At 49.1% G+C, this 19,952-nt stretch overlaps 1 protein-coding gene across 1 annotated transcript in view; it reads right to left on the bottom strand.

Moving 5' to 3' along the window:
* Positions 1-19,952, bottom strand: part of myo1d (myosin 1D) — a gene marked incomplete at its 3' end in the record, with an annotated part of 46,504 nt that overhangs the window by 12,235 nt on the left and 14,317 nt on the right. The window contains exons 2-11 of the mRNA XM_084474833.1: positions 16,182-16,390; positions 15,229-15,322; positions 13,122-13,287; positions 12,849-12,902; positions 12,340-12,435; positions 11,444-11,560; positions 10,671-10,874; positions 10,251-10,396; positions 9,685-9,799; positions 9,203-9,373 (exon numbers count right to left, since the gene is read on the bottom strand). Coding sequence (XP_084330959.1) covers positions 9,203-9,373; positions 9,685-9,799; positions 10,251-10,396; positions 10,671-10,874; positions 11,444-11,560; positions 12,340-12,435; positions 12,849-12,902; positions 13,122-13,287; positions 15,229-15,322; positions 16,182-16,390 — 1,372 coding nt within the window. The remainder of the gene's footprint in view (positions 1-9,202; positions 9,374-9,684; positions 9,800-10,250; positions 10,397-10,670; positions 10,875-11,443; positions 11,561-12,339; positions 12,436-12,848; positions 12,903-13,121; positions 13,288-15,228; positions 15,323-16,181; positions 16,391-19,952) is intronic.

Genomic DNA, 19,952 nt, shown 5'->3' with positions numbered 1-19,952 from the left:
GAGAGAGAGAGAGAGTTGGAAAGAAAGTGAGCTGGTGAGAAAGATAACAAGTGAGATGGAGAAGTTAAAAAAAGGCGTGGCAGACAGGGGGGAGAGACTGCAGGGAGATGAGGCAGGAAGGAGGGAGAGGAGCCGGGGAAGAAGAAGAGTTGAGAACAGGGGAGGTGGTGAAATATGAATTTTGTATTTATTATGTATGTATGTACATAATATCCAGCATATATGTGCAGCTGCTGTAGATATCTGCATGAAGCTCAGTCACATGACCAGCACACACACACACACACACACACACACACACACACACACACACACACACACACACACACACACACACACACACACACACACACACACACACACACACGTCATCTTCACCCGCTGTTCCACCGCACGCTGGAGAACCTCACTCATCACAACATGTTCCCCCCTGCGTCTGCTGACCCGTTCCTCTGGTGTCTGAGTCCTCTGGTTTGGTGTGTGATGATGTAGCCTGGCTGAGCCCAGATCTGCACCTCTGAACCGAGGGCATTGGAACAGGAGCCCACAACTCTCACACACCGGGGCGTTACATAAACCCTACCATTCATAAAACCACTGCACTGAGAGAGAGAGAGAGGGAGAGGGAGAGGGAGAGGGAGAGGGAGAGCAGAAGAGAACAAGCATATAGAAGGGGGGGCAGAATAAAAGTAGAAATTTTGTTTACGAATAAGCAGTTTGCAGTAAGTCACCAGACAGTGAGAGTGAGAGTGAGAGAGCAGGAGAGAGAAATAGAGAGAGAAAGAAAGAAAGAAAGAAAGAAAAAAATAAAGAAAGAGAGAGAGAGAGAGAGAGAGAGAGAGAGAGAGAGAGAGAGAGAGAGAGAGAGAGAGAGAGAGAGAGAGAGAGAGAGAGAGAGAGAGAGAGAGAGAGAGAGAGAGAGAGAGATTCCCAGACAGGCAGACAGAAGGATAGAGATGGATAGATAACTCAGAGACAGACAAAGACAGAGACAGAGAGAGAAGAAGAGAGAATTAGGACATCTGTATAGGCCGAGTGTGGGGTTAGAACTCACTGATGTGTTCATTCATGTGTGCAGGGCTGTGAATGAATGGAATTAATTCACCTGGGCTCATCTCTGTCTCTGAATTATGACTTTCATCAGGGGGAGGGGCTGTGGGTGAGGAGGGATGACTCATGCAGTCACAGGGACACACACAAGCACATGCACGCACACAAACACAAACACACACACACACTCAAACATGGACGCACACAAAAACACACACACACACACACACACACACACACACACACAGACGCACACCACATGGACGCACACAAACACACACACACAAGATGTGTAAAAACACTCACCAAAACACACACACACACACACACACACACACACACACACACACACACACAAAGACAAACACCCACACATACACATGCACACACACACACACACACACACACACACACACACACACACACACACACACCGGTCCCACAGGAAAACACGAGGCCTCCCAGACAAAGATGTCAGCGACTGAAGTGAGCGACTGCCACTTTGATTCCCCTTCAGGCTGAAAACAACGAGGATTCAAAATGCTCTGATCTCTGACGAATCACTCCTGCTTTTTACGTCGGTTTTCAAATGTGTCCGAGGAAATTGAAAGAGGTTTTTAAAAGAAATACAGACAGACAGACAGACAGACAGACAGACAGACAGACAGACAGACAGACAGACAGACAGACACGCACGCACGCACACACGCACACACACACACTATGAAACTGAATCTAAATATTGCACCCTCGGACAGATAAACAAAAACAAGCATGCACTCACTAAATTAAACGTGACAGTTTCCATAATACCGCTTGCTGTCTTGTCTGTCGGTTGTGTGAGTGTGAATGTGTGTGTGCGTGTATGTGCATGCATGCGCGCAGACTGCAGCCATTTCCCTCTCCAGTGGAACCTTGAGATTCAATCAAAACAATGCTTGGCAAAGCAAGCAATCCATTTTTTTTCTTTTGTTTTAAAGGTCTCAAAGATGTTACATCAAGCTTTTGCTTCTCAAAATCCCCAAAAGGACAAATCCTAGAATTATTTCAGAGTTTAGATTTTTGATTCACATGATTGTGAATGTGTTTTTCAATGTTTTCACATGGGTTAATGCCTCAAATTGAAAAGTGAATTCAAAATGTTCCTATTGGCCCAGCTCAGTTACAGCAGAGAGAGAGCGAGCGAGCGAGGGAGAGAGAGACAAAGAGACAACAATCAGAGAGCAGGCAGACAGTGTGTGTCTGTCGGTCTGTCAACAGTTACATGATGGGGCTTATACCATCAGTCTGTCACTTCCAAGAACAACATGGCGTTGCCAAAGTGTGACGAGCCATCTGTGAGGAACGGTCCGCTCTACTCCAGTGTTGGGGGGCTGCTTGTAGAGTATGTTGAGTGTGTGACTAGCAAGGACTTTAGTGGCGAGCCATTCAGGCGTTATTCAAGCTACTTATTCAAGTGACTGACCCTAATAGTCACAGCAAAAGCTATTCAGAAAAAATAAGCAATAGCTTTTCTTCCACTTTGAATGACAAACTGTTGTATTAATGAAGTGTCCTCGGAGAAGTTTGTTGAGTACAAACCAAATGTCATGTTGTTTGTTCAGATAATGAAATCACCGTTGGTAAGTCAGAATGGAAGGAGGGAGGGGAAGAGGAGGAAGGGGAGGAGGAGCAGGAGGAGGAGGAGGAGAAGAGAGGAGGAGGAGCAGGTGGAGGAGGAGAAGAGAGGAGGAGGAGGAGGAGGAGGAGGAGGAGGAGCAGGGTTAAGACGAGGAGGAAGAGGAAGGAGTAGGAGGAGAAGAGAGGGGAGGAAGAGGAGGAGGAGCAGGAGGAGGAGGAGAGCAAAGATCAGTTGAACCAGCATGAATACTGCCTCAACACTTCTCTCTCCAACAGCCAACAGAGATATCTCCATAAACATATGTTGGTGTCCTGCTTATGGATGACTCATGTTTCACAGTTCACTAACCCTTTAAAAGAAGCTCAGTAATTCTATCAACACCAGGGGGACCGCAGGCCGTCTGCGAACCGCGCAGACAGCTGGTGGAGTCGTGGCCCCGCCCTCTCGCTGCCCGGCATGGTAACACTCAACTGGCTAGCAGCTAACCGCTAACGCCCTCCTCCAGCTCCATGGCAACCCCCATCCACCCCCACCAACACGACCACCTAGGGCCTCCTGGCCCCTGGACAAACCTGGGCCCCCTGTGGGGAGGACGGGGGCCAGGACTACAGTGGGGGGGGTCTTCCGAGGTGGGGGTGTGTCCCAGTGATCAGAGTTTCACGTCCAATGCACTGAGCCCCAGCTGTCAGGTCTTAACAGAGAGAGCATGGGGATCCTGAACGCCCCAGCAGACCGGATCAGCCCCGACTAGACGATCCAGACACAGGCTGTTCCCTCAGAATAGCACAGTGTCAGAGTCACGAACGGAACTGAAACTAATTGTGTGTGACGGTGGGAGGTGCCAACAGAATGTTGGAACGCATGATGCTGGAGTGTTCTTGTCCTCTTTCAATCCTCTCTGACTTAGCGTGGGTTCCCAGAGCTCAGCAACAACATCGTCTGCAGAACAACATCTCCACGACGAAACACATGACAGAACACGGAAAGTTGCATATAACGTAAGAACCTGGCTAAGGCGTCTGTTGTGGATCCTGGCGGGAGCTAGGATCGCCCTGTGTGTTCTGTCTGTCTGTGTTTTTCCCTGTTGTGGGCGGAGCTACCGGACTCCGCATTCTCCTGACTCCGCCTCCTTTTTTCCACCTCAACCAAACACACCTGTGGCTCATCATAATCAACACACCTGCTTATCTACTCCGGCTTCTCAACCACTCATCGCCAGATCGTCAGTCGAGCTATGTGAGTAGCGTTCCATGTCTCGCTGTCCTAATATTGAAGATTGTCAGGTTCTAACCCTTCCCTGTCCGGATCTTCTCAGTACCGCGGCGCTGTCCTTCCACACCGCCTTCCTGGTTCCACGTCGACTAGCCACTGCTCATTCCAACTAAATAAACGTTTGAACTTTACAACCCTCGTCTGTTGCCGTGCCACTGCTGACGTGCCACCCTGGAGCCGTACCAACATTCAAACCATGAACAGCGATGTATTGAATTGATCATAAACCCCACGATCGCATCTCCGATAGACCGATACCCTTCAAGACGTCACACAGTGTAAGTCATGTGACTTAATGCCTCTCCACCGAGCCCCTCCTCCTTCGTGGTGGTTGGGGGGTGCACGGCGCTCCACTCATTCCCGCCCTGCCTCCACTCCGCCCCGCCCTCTGTCCTTCCCGCCTGTTGAACGACCTTGTGCGTCGCGCTAAGCTAATGAGCGGTAGCCTGCGCCGCAGCCATTAGCCTCCCGCAGCACGCGTCGCGTCACACTTTGCTAGCGGATGAAGGCTTCATTAGCGCCGCCCAGCGGTACGCGGTGCCGGCGGGTGGAGACCAACTGCGGAGCACAACACGCACACACGCTAACGCACAACGCCGACAATGGAGGGAAGGAACAGGGGATGAGACGGCATCACTGGAGAGAGAGAGAGAGAGGGAGAGGGAACTGGCAGGAATGCAGGAACACCAGAGAGACAGAAAGCGATGGAGCAGAAGAGGAACTCAAACAGCCTGCCCTGGCTTCCCGTCCCAGGGCAAACTCCTGTGTCAGCAAATAATTAAAAGGAATCATAAAAAAAACAAGAAGATCAAAGCAGAGATCCTGATCCTCCTCCTCCCCTCTCCTCCTTCTCTCCTCTCCTATTCCTCCTCCCCTCTCCTCCTTCTCTCCTCTCCTGATCCTCCTCTCCTCCCCCTCTCCTGTTCTGCTCCCTCTCCTGCTCCCCCTCTCCTCTCCTCTCCTCCCCCTCTCCTCTTCTCCTCCCTCTCTCCTCCCCCTCTCCTCCTGATCCTCCTCTCCTCTTATCCTCTCCTCTCCTGCTCCCCCCTCTCCTCTCCCCTCTCAGACTCCCCCTCTCTCCTCTCCCCCTCTCTTGTCCTCCCCCTCTCCTCCCTCTCCTCTCTACCCTCTCTCTCTTTGTGTGATGTTCTTTTGGCGAGGCATCTATATCTATCTATAGCTATATCTATGTAACGACTGGAGAGGGCTGGAAGCGCTGCCAACACACGTGCACACACACACACACACACACACAGTCTGATTTATGTGTGTGTGTGTGTGTTCTTTGGGAACAGATACACACTGCAGCGTTGCTACTTGCTGTGGTGTGTGCGTGCGTGTCCGTGTGTTTCTGTGTGTGTGTGTGTGTGTGTGTGTGTGTGTGTGTGTGTGTGTGTGTCTGTGTGAGTGTGTGCCTGTGTGTGTGCATGTATGCGTGTGCGTGTGTTCTCAAAGAACATAAAGTTCTTATTAAGAGGCAGCAGCTTGGGGAGAATCAGTCCTAAAAATAATCACCCTAAAAATATACGTTGTTCTGTTGTTCTGTGGGGGCGAGGAACCAAAGCATCTCACAGTACCGCAGTGCATGGGTGACCCAGTGGGAGTCAAACCCATGACCGGGATGGCAGGGTGGACACCATGCTCTGTGTATCTTTGCTCGGTCCGACCACAAGTATTTTGAGGCAGAGAGTCAGGAACTACTCAGACAACTTCAGAGATGGTCTGAACTTACTGAGCAGTCAGGGCACAAACACAGAGAGGGAAACATCTCCTGCATGGGTCTGGATCCCATGTTGATCCCATCAAAGTGTGTGTGTGTGTGTGTGTGTGTGTGTGTGTGTGTGTGTGTGTGTGTGTGTGTGTGTGTGTGTGTGTGTTGATGTGCAGCAGAACACCACTGATTAATACATCAGAGGGCTGAGCAGACGGAGGTTCTCGTGGCTAACTCCCGAGTGCTAATTGTGTGTAGCTAACTGTGTGTAGCTAACTGTGTGTAGCCTAGCACTCAGCAGTGGTGATGCTGATCAGCAGCATAGAAATAGAGAGAGACCTTTTCAAGATCCCTGTATATCGAATATCGAATATAATTCTTTATTTCCCTTCCTAGCCCCCAATACGAGTTTGAGACGTACTGCACTTCGATACACCAGGGAATGGCTTTGATATGTGACAGGCTTTAATATAAATGAATGTGTAGTATTTTGCATATTTGACTTTTCGAGTCAACTCCATGACGAATAGCAAAACATTTAGATTAGTAGTTTGAGAGATGGAGTTGAGCTTTTAAACAGTTTCCCCTCCAGGTTCCTCTGTTTCAGTTGAACATATTCTGCTTTTTCTGTTCAAGTCCAGCCTTCATCATCAGGTCACAGAGAAACACAGGATTAGACTGAGCTGGGAAATCACACTAAGCACTGACCACTGCCAAAGATACTCACTAAGAAAGCAACAGGACTCGAAGTCAAAACTACACCCCATGGTACAAATATCAATACGCTATTAAGAGAAAGTAAGTACAATCATATGAATTATAAAGTATTCAAAGACGACTAATGGTAAGTTATCAGCCAAAAGGAGTGAGCAATGTTGGTTTTTGATGACCTTGATGATGATGAGATGAGATGTCTTCATGTCACAGTTCATTTATTTAGAGGACGTTTTAGTCCAGAGTGACTTATTGATTCAGAAACATGTCACCAAGGAGCAGGTAGCAGTCTCAGTTAGGAAACAGCCATGTTTAGTTGCGTCAAAACTAACTGAAAACTGAAACCAATCTCATGGTTGGTTGTTTCAACAGATGCTCTGATTCTCTATCTCCTTGTGTCTCCCCACCCAAGCTATGTCAACAACCAATCTCATATTGGTTGTTTCAACAGATGCTCTGATTCTCTGTCTCCTCGTGTCTCCCGACCCAAGCTATGTCAACCTATCTCCTCCTGTCTCCTATTGTGCTGCCCTCCATCATATCCACCTTGAGAACACACACATCAGGTGGTGGAGCCCCGGACCCAGCAGTCCTAAAGTCCAGCAGAGAACTTGGAAACCTTTCAACTGAGAACCTTTCAACTGAGAACCTTTCAAGTGGAAAAAGCTATGGTATTCCTTTTCATTCTTTCAAACTTTGCCAAGAACTTAGTTGCATGATGGGTCACGGAGGAGAGTTAAAATGATTAACATGACTACTTTAGCTTCCTGCTACTCAGAGATAAAATACTCAAGGGCGGTTTTGCGTGATTTTATGCAAGTATTAATTTATTATTTATTTCTGGATTCATTTTGAAGGATTACTTTGTCTGAGGTCGGCCAAGGATATATGATTACCCTCCGGGACTCTGAAAACTGAGTTTTGTGGTTGTTTACGCATTTGAGAGAGTGCAGAAACAATCTGTTCCCTCAGTCAAGAGTGAATAGTGCAGAATACCACCTCTGTTCATCACCAAAGCCTTCTAACAATGCCTCATCAGTACAAGTAGGCTTTTCATAAAACATGAAGCGCTCAATATTGCATGATCAGAGAGTCCTGAGTTTAAAATTGTAAACACAACCCGCCCACTGACATCTGCAGGATAGCAACGAGGTTCAGAGGTTTGTGTTTGTTCCAACATGTTTAGTCTGTGCTCTGCTGAGGTCATGAAGCTCAGAGAGATCAGCACGGTCACGACGAGGACATGAGAGGACGTGAAAGGATGTGAGAGGACATAAGAGGACGTGAGTGGACGTGAGAGGACACGAGGACATGAGAGGAGATGAGGACGTGAGAGGATGTGAGAGGAGATGAGGACGTGAGAGGATGTGAGAGGAGAGGACGTGAGAGGATATGAGTGGATGTGAGAGGAGATGAAAGGAGGTGAGAGGACGTGAGAGGAGAGGATGTGAGAGGACGTGGAGGAGGTGAGAGGAGATGTGAGGAGGTGAGAGGAGGTAAGAGGACTTCAGAGGACGTGAGAGGATGTGAGAGGATATGAGAGGAGATGAAAGGACGTGAGAGGACGTGAGAGGAGAGGACGTGAGAGGATATGAGTGGATGTGAGAGGAGATGAAAGGAGGTGAGAGGACGTGAGAGGAGAGGACGTGAGAGGACGTGGAGGAGGTGAGAGGAGATGTGAGGAGGTGAGAGGAGGTAAGAGGACTTGAGAGGACATGAGAGGATGTGAGAGGATGTGAGAGGGCGTGAAAGGAGGCAAGAGGACATGAGAGGATGTGAGAGGATGTGATAGGATGTGAGAGGAGGAAAAAGGAGCAAAGAGGAGAGGAGGTAAGAGAATGTGAGAGGATGTGATAGGTTGTGAGAGGAGGAAAAAGGAGCAAAGAGGAGAGGAGGTGAGAGAATGTGAGAGGATGTGAGGAGAGGAGGTGAGAGGAGGTGAAAGGACATATCGACTCCCAGACGCTGCGGGGGGGGGAGGAGAGTCACAGATCAATAACACAGCAGTAGGCTTCAGTGATTCACTGTTGGCGTCATTTGCACATGTTGATCCCGATGGAATGCCTCAGCTTGAAGTGTTTCAAATAAATATCCCTACAAGTAGCAATATCTAAAAAATAGGTGTAATAACAAACGTATACAAATGAATCCTCTTTTACCCAATGCGTCTCATCAGTTGCTTTGTGAAAGAAACAGCCTTTTCATTGAGTTAGTCGCCCTCCCTCCCGTCTCTATTCCTTTCTTAAACAATAATTCCAGTTGAGACAGATGTTGAAGCCACACCAATCCCATTGGTTGCTAGTGACATCACTTGTGGGGCAAAGTGTGGAGTCAGCTGCCATGGCACCCTATCGCTGGTAAATGTCGCCCCCTTGTGTTCACTGAGGAGTAGTGCACGCTGCGTTCTACAAAGAACACCACATTGCTCAATGAGGTGAGGTCCGGGAACAGAACAGTTTTCCTCATATTAGTCTGCTCAAACAAAAACCAGTCACACTACTAGCCGGTAAACTATTATATCTTCAGATCCAAATGGATCTCTGTCTATCTTGATCTATGCACTCTTAAAGCAGTACTCTTTTGATGTCCTTCTCTACCGAATGTAAGGTCTGCCCTCTGATGTTCTCAGACAGACCTTATCAAGATCTGCTTCAGATCTCACTGATGAAGCTGTGTACAAGTTGTGCCAAGCAGGAAACCAGACCCTCTACAAAACACTGTTCACTGTGTCAAACGCCACACTGCCACCCCTGAACCCAGTCACCCAGTCATCATTAAGCCTCCATTTCAGGCTCTCCAGTTACACCTTCGCCTGTAGTGTAGTGGGAGCCTACCTTGCGGCTGGTGTAGTGGACGTGCTTGGCCAGTTTGCCGTTGAGCCCCTGCAGGAAGACCTCGTCGGTGACCTTGCCCACGTTCATGCAGGCCTCGTCCAGCACGGAGAAGATGCCCTTGTGCTGCTGCTCCACCAGGTCCACGATGATCTGGTTGTTGAAGTAGTCGATCTGAGCCACCGAGCGGAGACGGGGAGAAGGTCAGTGAGGCAAATCACACAAGTCTAGGAGGACTTCAAGACCTGGTGGCCATTAGGACTTTATCTTAAGAGTCGTACTATTCTGTCAGCGCATATATGTCTTAGCTTGGCCGGCCACAGTGGGAATCAAACCACTAACCCTACCAGTGCTAAGGCCCTGCTGTACCAGTTACACAAGACCAGGATTAAACAAACGTATGTTTAAGAGACATCTCCATTGCCCTATACAGTCGACCTTTCAGAGCGTTCTGGACCTCAAAGCGGAACCAAAGTGTGGCGTACGTGTTTCCAGGGGATGCCCTCCCTCTGGTACTCCTCCTGCTCCTGCTTCAGCACCAGCTGGATGAACAGCTGCTGCAGCTTCTCGTTGCAGTAGTTGATGCAGAACTGCTCAAAGCTAGAGACAAACAGAGCAGAAGACACAGAGAAAGGGGCTTGTTTGATATGATTGGTTGATAGAAATGCTTTGCTAAGCTGCTCGAAATAAGCAGTGGAGTTATGATGAAACCACAACGACAAAAGAGCTCCACACAACATGGGGAACCAGAGATGTATTTTGGCCTCATGTGCTTTGGTTTGGTGTGGGCTCTGAGCGAACACGTTCTCCTGTACACGGCTCTTGACGTGGACACCTTGCATTGCGTTCAATTCTCCAGCGCAGCAGGACGGACGTTGTTTATTAGATTGGTCATACCGACTACCGTTCCTGATCCTGTGAGCTTTGAGGAACACCACCCACGTTCCTCCAGACATGATTCATGAATTAACACTTTTTTTCATCTTAAACAGTGACAGAAGGGCTTTGATAACGGATGAAGAATAGACATCTGCTACAAACTACAGCCTACCTGTTGTTCTGGAAGATCTCAAAGCCGTAGATGTCCAGCACCCCGATCACAGTGTTCTTCCCGTGGACTCTGGCGTCGTAGTTCTTCACCTCGATTACGTCGTTGATACGCCCCACGATCCAGCAGAAGAGACGTTCATACATGGCCTGAGAGAGTAGAGAGAGCTCTTCATACATGGCCTGAGAGAAGAGAGACCATCATACATGGCCTGAGAGAGGGGAGACCGTCATACATGGCCTGAGAGAGGGGAGACCTTTAGCAGCAGGAGCAGGGGGTGGGGACAGGAGGAGGAAGAGCAGGGGGGTAGGAGAAGGAGAAGGAGAAGGAGCAGGAGCAGTAGGAGGAGGAGGAGAAGGAGAAGCAGGGGGGTAGGAGGAGGAGGAGCAGGAGCAGCAGGAGGAGGTGCATGGAGCCCGGTACCTTGGCGAGGGCGTCCCGTCCGTAGCTGGCCTCCTGGGCCGTGTGCTGCTTGTCGATGACGTCGCGGCCGGTGGCCACGGTGCGGAACAGCAGGGCCTTCTCCACGTTGTCCTCCGGGGTGGAGAGCAGCTCCCCGATCACGGACACCACCTTGGGGTTCTGGATCAGGATGACGTCTCCGTCCACGCCGAAGGTCAGGTTCCCCTGGGAGGAGAGCCCAGCGTCAGCACCTGCTCCGCCCTTCAGGGGCTTTCAGAAATTTCATTCTTTCTACTCAAAACGTTGTGCGCCTTTTTACGGACGAGACGCTGAATACTGACGAGAGCGGTGGACAGACAGACGGACCTGACTGACCACGGGGCGGAATCGAAACCTGACGCGCTACGGAGCGTACTACTAATGCAGTGAACGCACTAGCGGCTGGACTCCATGAATATATGTATTGTTTATATGTTGTATTATTAATCAATTACACATGCGCAGCTGCAGTGATCACGCCACACTACTGAAGCCCCATGGAGGACCGTGTGCTCCGTCTTGGCTTCCTTGTGATCAGAGGGATTTACAGCAGACCAGACCAGACACTGAGTGACTCCCCCAGGACGTCTTAAGCCACCAGTCGCCACACTGTTCCTTCCCCTCACACTGTTGAGTCCCCACTTCTCGGTGTGATCCCTTCTCTGGCACACTGGGGGTGAAGTGTCCTCCTGCTAGAGCTACTGAGCCCAGGGAACAAGGAAGCTGAGGAGGCTGTGGAGGAGATGATCACCCACCAGATGGAGTGTGGTGGCCAGGATCTTGTACGCGGTCAGAGTCTCCTCCGACGTGAAGCCGATCACCTTCATGGCGTCCGCCACAGCTTTGAAGTCTGCTCCATCATTGATGGAAGACTGGAGAGAGAGAGAGAGAGAGAGAGAGAGAGAGAGAGAGAGAGAGAGAGAGAGAGAGAGAGAGAGAGAGAGAGAGAGAGAGAGAGAGAGAGAGAGAGAGGCAGAGAGAGAGACAGAGAGGCAGAGGCAGAGAGAGAGAGAGACAGAGGCAGAGAGGGAGGGAGAGGTGGAGAGAGAGAGAGGGAGGGAGAGAAAGAGACAGAGAGAGAGAGGTAGAAAGAGAGACAGAGAGAGAGAGAGAGAGAGAGAGAGAGAGAGAGAGAGAGAAAAGAGAGAGGACAGAAAAACAGATAGTAAGTAAGTAGAAAAATAGAGAGAAAGAAAGGAGAAACAGCAATAAACTGCACAGATGAACTGTGTTACACATGGAAGCATTTGACGAAAAGCAGAGGCCACAAAGTGTTTTTCTTACACTCACACAATTAAAAAACCTCAGACTATTGAGTAATAAAAGTGGGGAGAGACTCATAAAGCTGGGCGTCGCCCTGCTGCTGGGGGAGCAGACTGCTGCTGCAGCGCCTCTCCTCCTGGTCTCCATGACGTCTCCTCCTGGTCTCCATGACGTCTCAGGAGCGACGAGCGCTGAGGCATGAGGTCGTTAACACCGTCTGCAGCGACGTGTTACCGTCACCATGTGACCTCCACAGTCTGACCCTGCTCTACTGTCACCATGTGACCTCTACACTCCATGTCTGACCCCTGGATTTCAGAATCCAGTACATCTGAGCATCCCCATCTTCATCTTTCAAAGCCTTTCACAGTTTGACCCGAGGCCTCACCTTGACCTGACCTCCGACCTTGATGTAGGCGTAGGCCTTGGGGTCCTTCTGGATGTGCAGCGAGCGCAGGAGAGACTCCGGCCCCCCTCTGAGCAGCTGTGGGATGGCACGCAAACGGGTCAGTTATGAGGAGGAGACACCGGGGAACCAGGACACACCCCCTCCAAAGCCCAGAACATCACCCATCACATCCAGGATCAGTAAATGGACTGCATTATATAGCTCGTATCTAACCAGTGGCCACGCAAAGTGCTTTACAATATTCACCCTTTCATGCACACATTCATACACCGACGGTGGAGTCAGCCATGTAAGCCGACAGCAAGCCGGTCGGGAGCAGTCAGGGTGAGGTGTCTTGCTCAGGGACACCTTGACGCTAGGAGGAGCTGGGGATCGAACTAGCAACCTTCCGGTTACCAGCCAACCCACTCTACCTCCAGAGCCACATGCCCCCCTCACATCAGTCATCCATGGCCTCTGTGTTATCTTCTAACACGAGCCGCCCTCACCTGGTAGAAGGAATGGAAGCTCCTCTCTCCGTCCTGCTGGAAGATCACCCTGGACTGATGAGAAAGGGAATTGAGTTTAATCATTGCACAATTTAAATGAAGTGAATACAAGTGAATAACATCCCTTCCCCTGTCCTCTGTGAGTCTTTACAGAGCCATGTGTCTCAGAGAAGCTCATCACTTCATGGTACGATTGGAGCTAGTGTATTATTGGTATTTAGCACCTCCCAGGGCCCCTGAGTAGGAGGGCCCCTGAGCAGGAGGGCCCCTCACCTTCTCCAGCAGGTAGTTGCTGATGTGGCCCCCGATGGGGTCCCCCTTGAAGTCGAAGTTGATGTCCATGTACTTCCCGAAGCGGCTGGAGTTGTCGTTGCGGTTGGTCTTGGCGTTCCCGAAGGCCTCCAGGACGCAGTTGGACTTGAGGAGCATGTTCTTCACCCTGAGAGGAGCAGGACAGCGTTACACAGCACCGTCCCCACTCCCGGACCCAACATACCGGGTTTGATGCCCAGCTTCTGCAGCATACCTGCAAGGCATTCATGAGCATGACGCCCGACGTCGGAGCGAACGACTCGTGGACCTAAAGGACTCAAAGCGGTCGGGAAGACTGGCGATCTTATTGTGATGCGTTCCCAACCCCTTCCTCTACATCAGGGGTCTACTCTGATGTATTCCAGTGTTAGCTGCAGAAGCTGTGGTCGGTTCAGTGAAGGACGGATGCTGCGTAATCAACAACGCCGCTAATAGCCTGTAACGACGGCTCCTCCCATGGTCAACAGAGCTGATATTTGATTATCTTTAATGGTACATCTGAATAATTTGATCATGTGACCGATGCAACTAATAACAGCAGCAGGATACTGTCTGTACAGCCGTTTGGACAGCAGCTGTGTCCGAACGGACTCTTCTGAATAAGAGGCCATTATCTATATATTAACAACATTATATCATAATTAGAGCTGCCACAATTTGTCCACTAATCATAAGTTGATCGACAGAATACACCGAATCGAATTTGGTTAATCGATTCATTGTTAAGGTACAAATTACGAGCACTTTCTTTGCTTAATGTTGCAGTTCAATTCAAACATTTGCTTCATGGATCGTTACAAAAGGACATGTTTTGTTTTTCTGGGCGCCGTCAGATGGCAAGCACATACGACATAACTTGGGATGGCATTTTCTATGATTTATAACATTAGATAAAGATGATATTAACAAAGACCAACATGTGCAGTGGCAGGATACAAGTCATAAGTCGTGTGAGAGACATTACTTTATGACGCCGCACCCTGTTCAGCTCAGCCATGCGTTCCCCCGTCCTGAGCCAATATTTACTGTGCACAACAGCGTGGTGCACAACAGCATGTGTACCTTGCAGATAAGCAGCGGGTATCACCCCAGGGACCCCAGGGAGGGGTGGACTCTAGAGAGAGTGGAATTCTGTGCTGCAGAATCTACGCCAACTCTTTTCCCTACATGCCTTAAAGCGGACAAATCTATTTATTTTTATCTATCAAATCTATTTGATATCAATTCTATTCAAATCTATTTATATTTACAGAAAAGATATATAGGATCTTTGTTCCTCTAGTGAACAGAAGCGGGATTCAGTCTGACCTTCTGCTCTCCCTGACATTTCTCACTTCACTTCCTCATTTGTTCTGATAAAAGTATGACTCAATCAGTCTAGAAATACTCCTATTGTCTAAATATCAGTTAAAGTACTGCAGTTTACGGGCAGGCATAGATTAAATGTTTTTCATGAGTCTCTGTGGACTGAACAGGTGGACGTGGTTCACATGTAGCCTAGGACCAGGGTGGGAATCGAACCTGCGTCGCTACGAGGCCTAGTGCCCACATGTTGACGGCACCAGCGGGCTGTGTCACGGCTGACCTTTGACCCTCTGGCATTGTATCAGACGGTTCACAGAGGCCATAAAGCCCGGTACTGCCAGGGAGGGGCCGCTGGGTGCCATGGCCTCAGATAAGAGTCACCATGGTAACAGTGGTAGCCTTGGTAGTACGGCTGATGTAACAAGACTTTTCTGCTTTGTGCAGGGTGTTTGGATTAGAATAAGTATCAAGTGAATGTTCCGTTTACGTATTGCCATGCAATCTTTGATTACATGACTTTATGGATCTTAATTCGAGAAAGTCCTTCTGGAGTGTCCAGATAAAGTCGAACACTATCGCGGGTTTCATGTCATATCAGTGCATAGTAAAGTTTAAAGGATAATAGAGATGTTGTGCACTGATTACTGCATTTAATCATTGACAGTGAAAGTGAGTTTATTCCAGGTATCAGATCAACAGCTTTATAGTGTCGGCATGGAAACCTTTCCCTGATATCCGCCATCAGATCCATCTTAACCCTCACCTCTCCACCTCGGCCCGCTGGTTGGGGTTGGTGATGGCGGCGATGTACTGCATGATGTACTTGCTGGCCTCCGTCTTCCCTGCTCCACTCTCCCCTGAACAAGGATAAATTAATTAATTAATTAAGCTATATTTTAGAAAATCGTTTTAAACCAATTTTCAAGTTCACTTGAACATTAGTTTAATGATTAACATTTACATTTTGGGCATTTAGAAGACGCTTTTATCCAAATCAACTTACTTGGTCCAATAAGAGAATGTTTTACTACTGTGTGAGCCATTCACTTAGCTTGGCCTTATATAAAAACATAAACCTTTAAACATGTGTGTTTTTATTTCATGGTTTTCCAGGTTTGCGGTCAGGCTGTCAGAGGCGCAGTTCCCTCTCTGGCCACTGAGCGGCGCTGCACAAACCACAGCGTTGTCCATGATGTCATGAAACCTTTGGCCGTTCAATGTTTTCTTTAAAACCGAACACACACACACACACACACACACACACACACACACACACACACACACACACACACACACACACACACACACACACACACACACACACACACACACACACACACACACAACCGCACGTAACCACACACTCATGCACACACACACACACAACCACAGCCAAACACACACACACACACACACACAAATACACGACAAATCTGACATCCCACCTAAGGCAGAAAATAAATTTAGTGTGGGTTGAATGTTAGAACGGTATTATGACACACACGCACACACACACACACACACACACACACACACACACACACACACACACACACACACACACACACACACACACACACACACACACACACACACACACACACACACACACACACACTTGAATAACGTGGGTGGTGGTTTAGGTTACGTAGAAAATCTTCCGTCCTTCTGTGACCAGGGAGGGAGGGAGGTGGGGGGGGAGGGGAGGGGGGTCACCTGAGATGACGATGCAGGTGTCTTTGTTCCTCCTCTTCATGGCCTTGTAGGCGGCGTCGGCGATGGCGAAGAGGTGGGGCGGGCGCTCGTACAGCTCGCGGTTGCGGTACTGCTCCACCGCGTCGCGGCCGTAGATGTTCATGGCGCGGTACGGGTTCACCGACACCACCACCTCCCCGATGTACGAGTAGATACGGCCCTTCTCGAACCTGGAGCCGGACGGAAGCAGAACCCAGGTCAGTGTGGACAGAACCAGTACTAGGTCAGTGTGGACGGAACCAGTACTAGGCCAGTGTGGACAGAACCAGTACTAGGTTAGTGTGGACAGAACCAGTACTAGGTCAGCTTTGACAGAACCAGTACTAGGTCAGCTTTGACAGAACCAGTTAGTGTGGACAGAACCAGTACTAGGTCAGTGTGGACAGAACCAGTACTAGGTCCGCTTTGACAGAACCAGTACTAGGTCAACTTTGACAGAACCAGTACTAGGTCAGCACCCCTCAACACGGACGGAACCAGAACGTAGGTCAGTGTGGACAGAACCAGTACTAGGTCAGCTTTGACAGAACCAGTACTAGGTTAGTGTGGACAGAACCAGTACTAGGTCAGTGTGGACAGAACCAGTACTAGGTCAGTGTGGACAGAACCAGTACTAGGTTAGTGTGGACAGAACCAGTACTAGGTCAGTGTGGACAGAACCAGTACTAGGTCAGTGTGGACAGAACCAGTACTAGGTCAGCTTTGACAGAACCACTACTAGGTCCGCTTTGACAGAACCAGTACTAGGTCAACTTTGACAGAACCAGTACTAGGTCAGCTTTGACAGAACCAGTACTAGGTCAACTTTGACAGAACCAGTACTAGGTCAGCACCCCTCAACACGGACGGAACCAGAACGTAGGTCAGTGTGGACAGAACCAGAACTGGGGTCAACACGCGTGTGTCGAGCAACAATAAAAAACACAGAGAACAGCAGAGGTAGAGTCAGTAGTCAGGATAGATTCGCAAACATTAGAACTTAAAATCATTAATAAATAAAAGCATTTACTATGCTACTTCATGCTTTTATCCCAAGCCATAATACATGATTCTTTTTAGTTTATTTTCCAGACACGGAGCAGGGAGGGGTTAGGGGGCATCTTGCTCAAGGGCACCTGGAGGGACAGACAGGGAGGGACACTGGGGACTGAACCCAGAGACTCTGCTACGTCCGTTTGTTTCCATGCGGTGCAGCGTTATCGTAATAGAGACACATTTACACAGTAATCAATCATCACTGATTAAATATCAGTCCCTGAACAAACACGTCCTCAATCTCATGGTCATAACCAAGACAGCAGTGATACCTGGCGACATTTTCTGACCTAGGTAACTGAGTTGCAGTTTTGCATTCTAACCCACAATATGAACTTTATATTATTAAAAGGTCAGAGGAAGTACATAATGAATACATGTTATGTGTAAACAAGAGAATACTGAATTCAAACCAGCTTATGACACAGATACGCTCGACATTCAGCCAATGGCTGCTTGTTTACTTCTGGCGTCCCACTACACTCAACAGAGTTTTATTACAAACACATCGGGTTTCATACTAACACCCATGATTCCTCAGGCTGATGTTGTGTTTATGTTCATGACGGTGTCCTAATAAGGGAACTCTAACGCATGCAGGCAGAGCGTTCAAGTGTGATTGTGCTCAGATCTCCACAGAGACCTGGAGGAACCGCCCGCCAAAATGATGCAGTCAGCGAGCCGAGCTCGTTAGAGAACGCTTTCATCCAGAGCGACAGCAGGAATCCTTCATCCATGAGCAGTTAGGGGCACGCGTCTTGCCCAAGGGCACTGGGGACAGTGGGGTTTGAACCAAGGACGGTTTGGCTGGGAGTCAAGCACCCTAACTACTAGAATCTCCACCCTAGCCTCTAGGACACACTGTCTCTCAACACTCATCCGAATGTAAGTGTATTTCTATTTTCCTCTTATTCACCCTCATCCTGTCTGTCTTCTTTGGCTGAAGCCACCTGCTTGGCTGCCTGTCTGTCCAGGGGGAGGAACACTCCCCCCTCCTCCCCCCTCCTCCCACTTCCTCCCCTCTTCCTGAAGATGAATGGCTCCTTTCTCCACAGCTGCTTCAAAGCCCGCTACCGCAGTGAACCTGTCTGGCCCGACCAGCCCGGTGGAAACATGCGACCAGGCACTTTGGAGGTGTTGGAATAGTCCAACGTTGCAAACTGTGTACAGTCCTAACGAGCCACTCGCATTGGTCGGAAATACCTGGAAAGCCTTGAAGCTATCGTCATCGCGCTCTCTAGACAACACGGCCAGGAAGGCTGAGCAGACACCTCCTCAACGACGAGGACTCAAGACCAGCACACAGAGGAAGCCTGATGTGGAAACTGGGTTCATTTACTGTCAACAGTTTAAATTTTTTTTCACTTTTCATTTACCTTTATAATCTATAATTATAATAATGCATTTGTATTCTTGTAGTTAAGCGTGAGCATCCATGTTTTTCCGACTTGGAAGCTCGAACGCACGTAGGTCGGAGATGACGCATTTCCCAATCCGACTTTCCACCTCCGACCGTCGACGAACGCAGCATAACACCGGACATGTTTCTGAGTCTGTGGTTCTTTGCACACGTAGTACATGAGCTAGTCACGTGATGATATACCCGATTCTAAGGAATTTCCGATACTGGTATCGGTATCGGAACAACTCAGGGGTAGCAGAGACACGGTCCTCCATGCCTTTCAAAACAGCCAACACTGGTTTTGACTAGCAGGGCTTCAGCCAGGCTATGAGCCGGGGCTGAAGATGTAAACAGCTGCTTGCCAACATCAGCTCTTTCTAGATCATTCCTCTGCCCTTCAAAACGTTGACTTTCTAAGTGGAATGGAGCCTTGACCTGAGCAATCCTTTAATCTTTACTCACGTGACGTCCTGATCCCTTCGTTGGGAACCCAGGCCGCACATGTTGTTTTATACCGCTAATAAATCCATGAATATATAAACAAATAAAGCGTATAAATAGGACAGGGTGGTGAAGGGGGGGGACATGCGATTCGGCGTTGTAAAGACCAGTTTAAACCGCTTTCTAAAAACAACAAACAGAGAGGCCTGTTGATTGCTGCAGTGAGAAGAGTGTGCGTGTGTGTGTGTGTGTGCGTGGGTGTGCTTGTGTGTGTGCATGGAGGAGTGAGGGGAAAGTGGGACACGTCCACACACACACACACACACACACACACACACACACACACACACACACACACACACACACACACACACACACACACACACACACACACACACACACACACACCTGGTAAACAGCAGGCGGCACGCACACGTCATTAGAACCAGGAGCTCGCTGGGCAGCTGCGGCCCTTATGCTCATCAATTAGTAACAGATACATGCCACCTGTGTGTGTGTGTGTGTCTGTGTGTGTGTGTGTGTGTGTGTGTGTGTGTGTGTGTGTGTGTGTGTGTGTGTGTGTGTGTGTGTGTGTGTGTGTGTGTGTGTGTGTGTGTGTGTGTGTGCGCAAGTGTATGTGTATCTGCAAGTGTGTGTATGCTTGTGTGTGTATGTATGCTTGTATGGGTGTGTATGCTTGTGTGTGTGTGAATGCTTGTGTGTGTGTGTGTGTGTGTGTGCGTGTGTGTGTGTGTACAAATGCATGTATGTGTGTGTGTGTGTGTGTGCGTGCGTGCGTGCCCATGTCTCCATGCCAGCAACAGGCAGACAGGGATCTCTCGGCGGCGGGGGTC

The sequence above is a fragment of the Micromesistius poutassou genome (assembly GCF_964030765.1).
Source record: "Micromesistius poutassou genome assembly, chromosome: 11".
Taxonomy (NCBI): Eukaryota; Metazoa; Chordata; class Actinopteri; order Gadiformes; family Gadidae; genus Micromesistius; species Micromesistius poutassou.
Note: the sequence above shows the minus strand (reverse complement) of the source record. Positions and strands in the feature narration are given on the sequence as shown.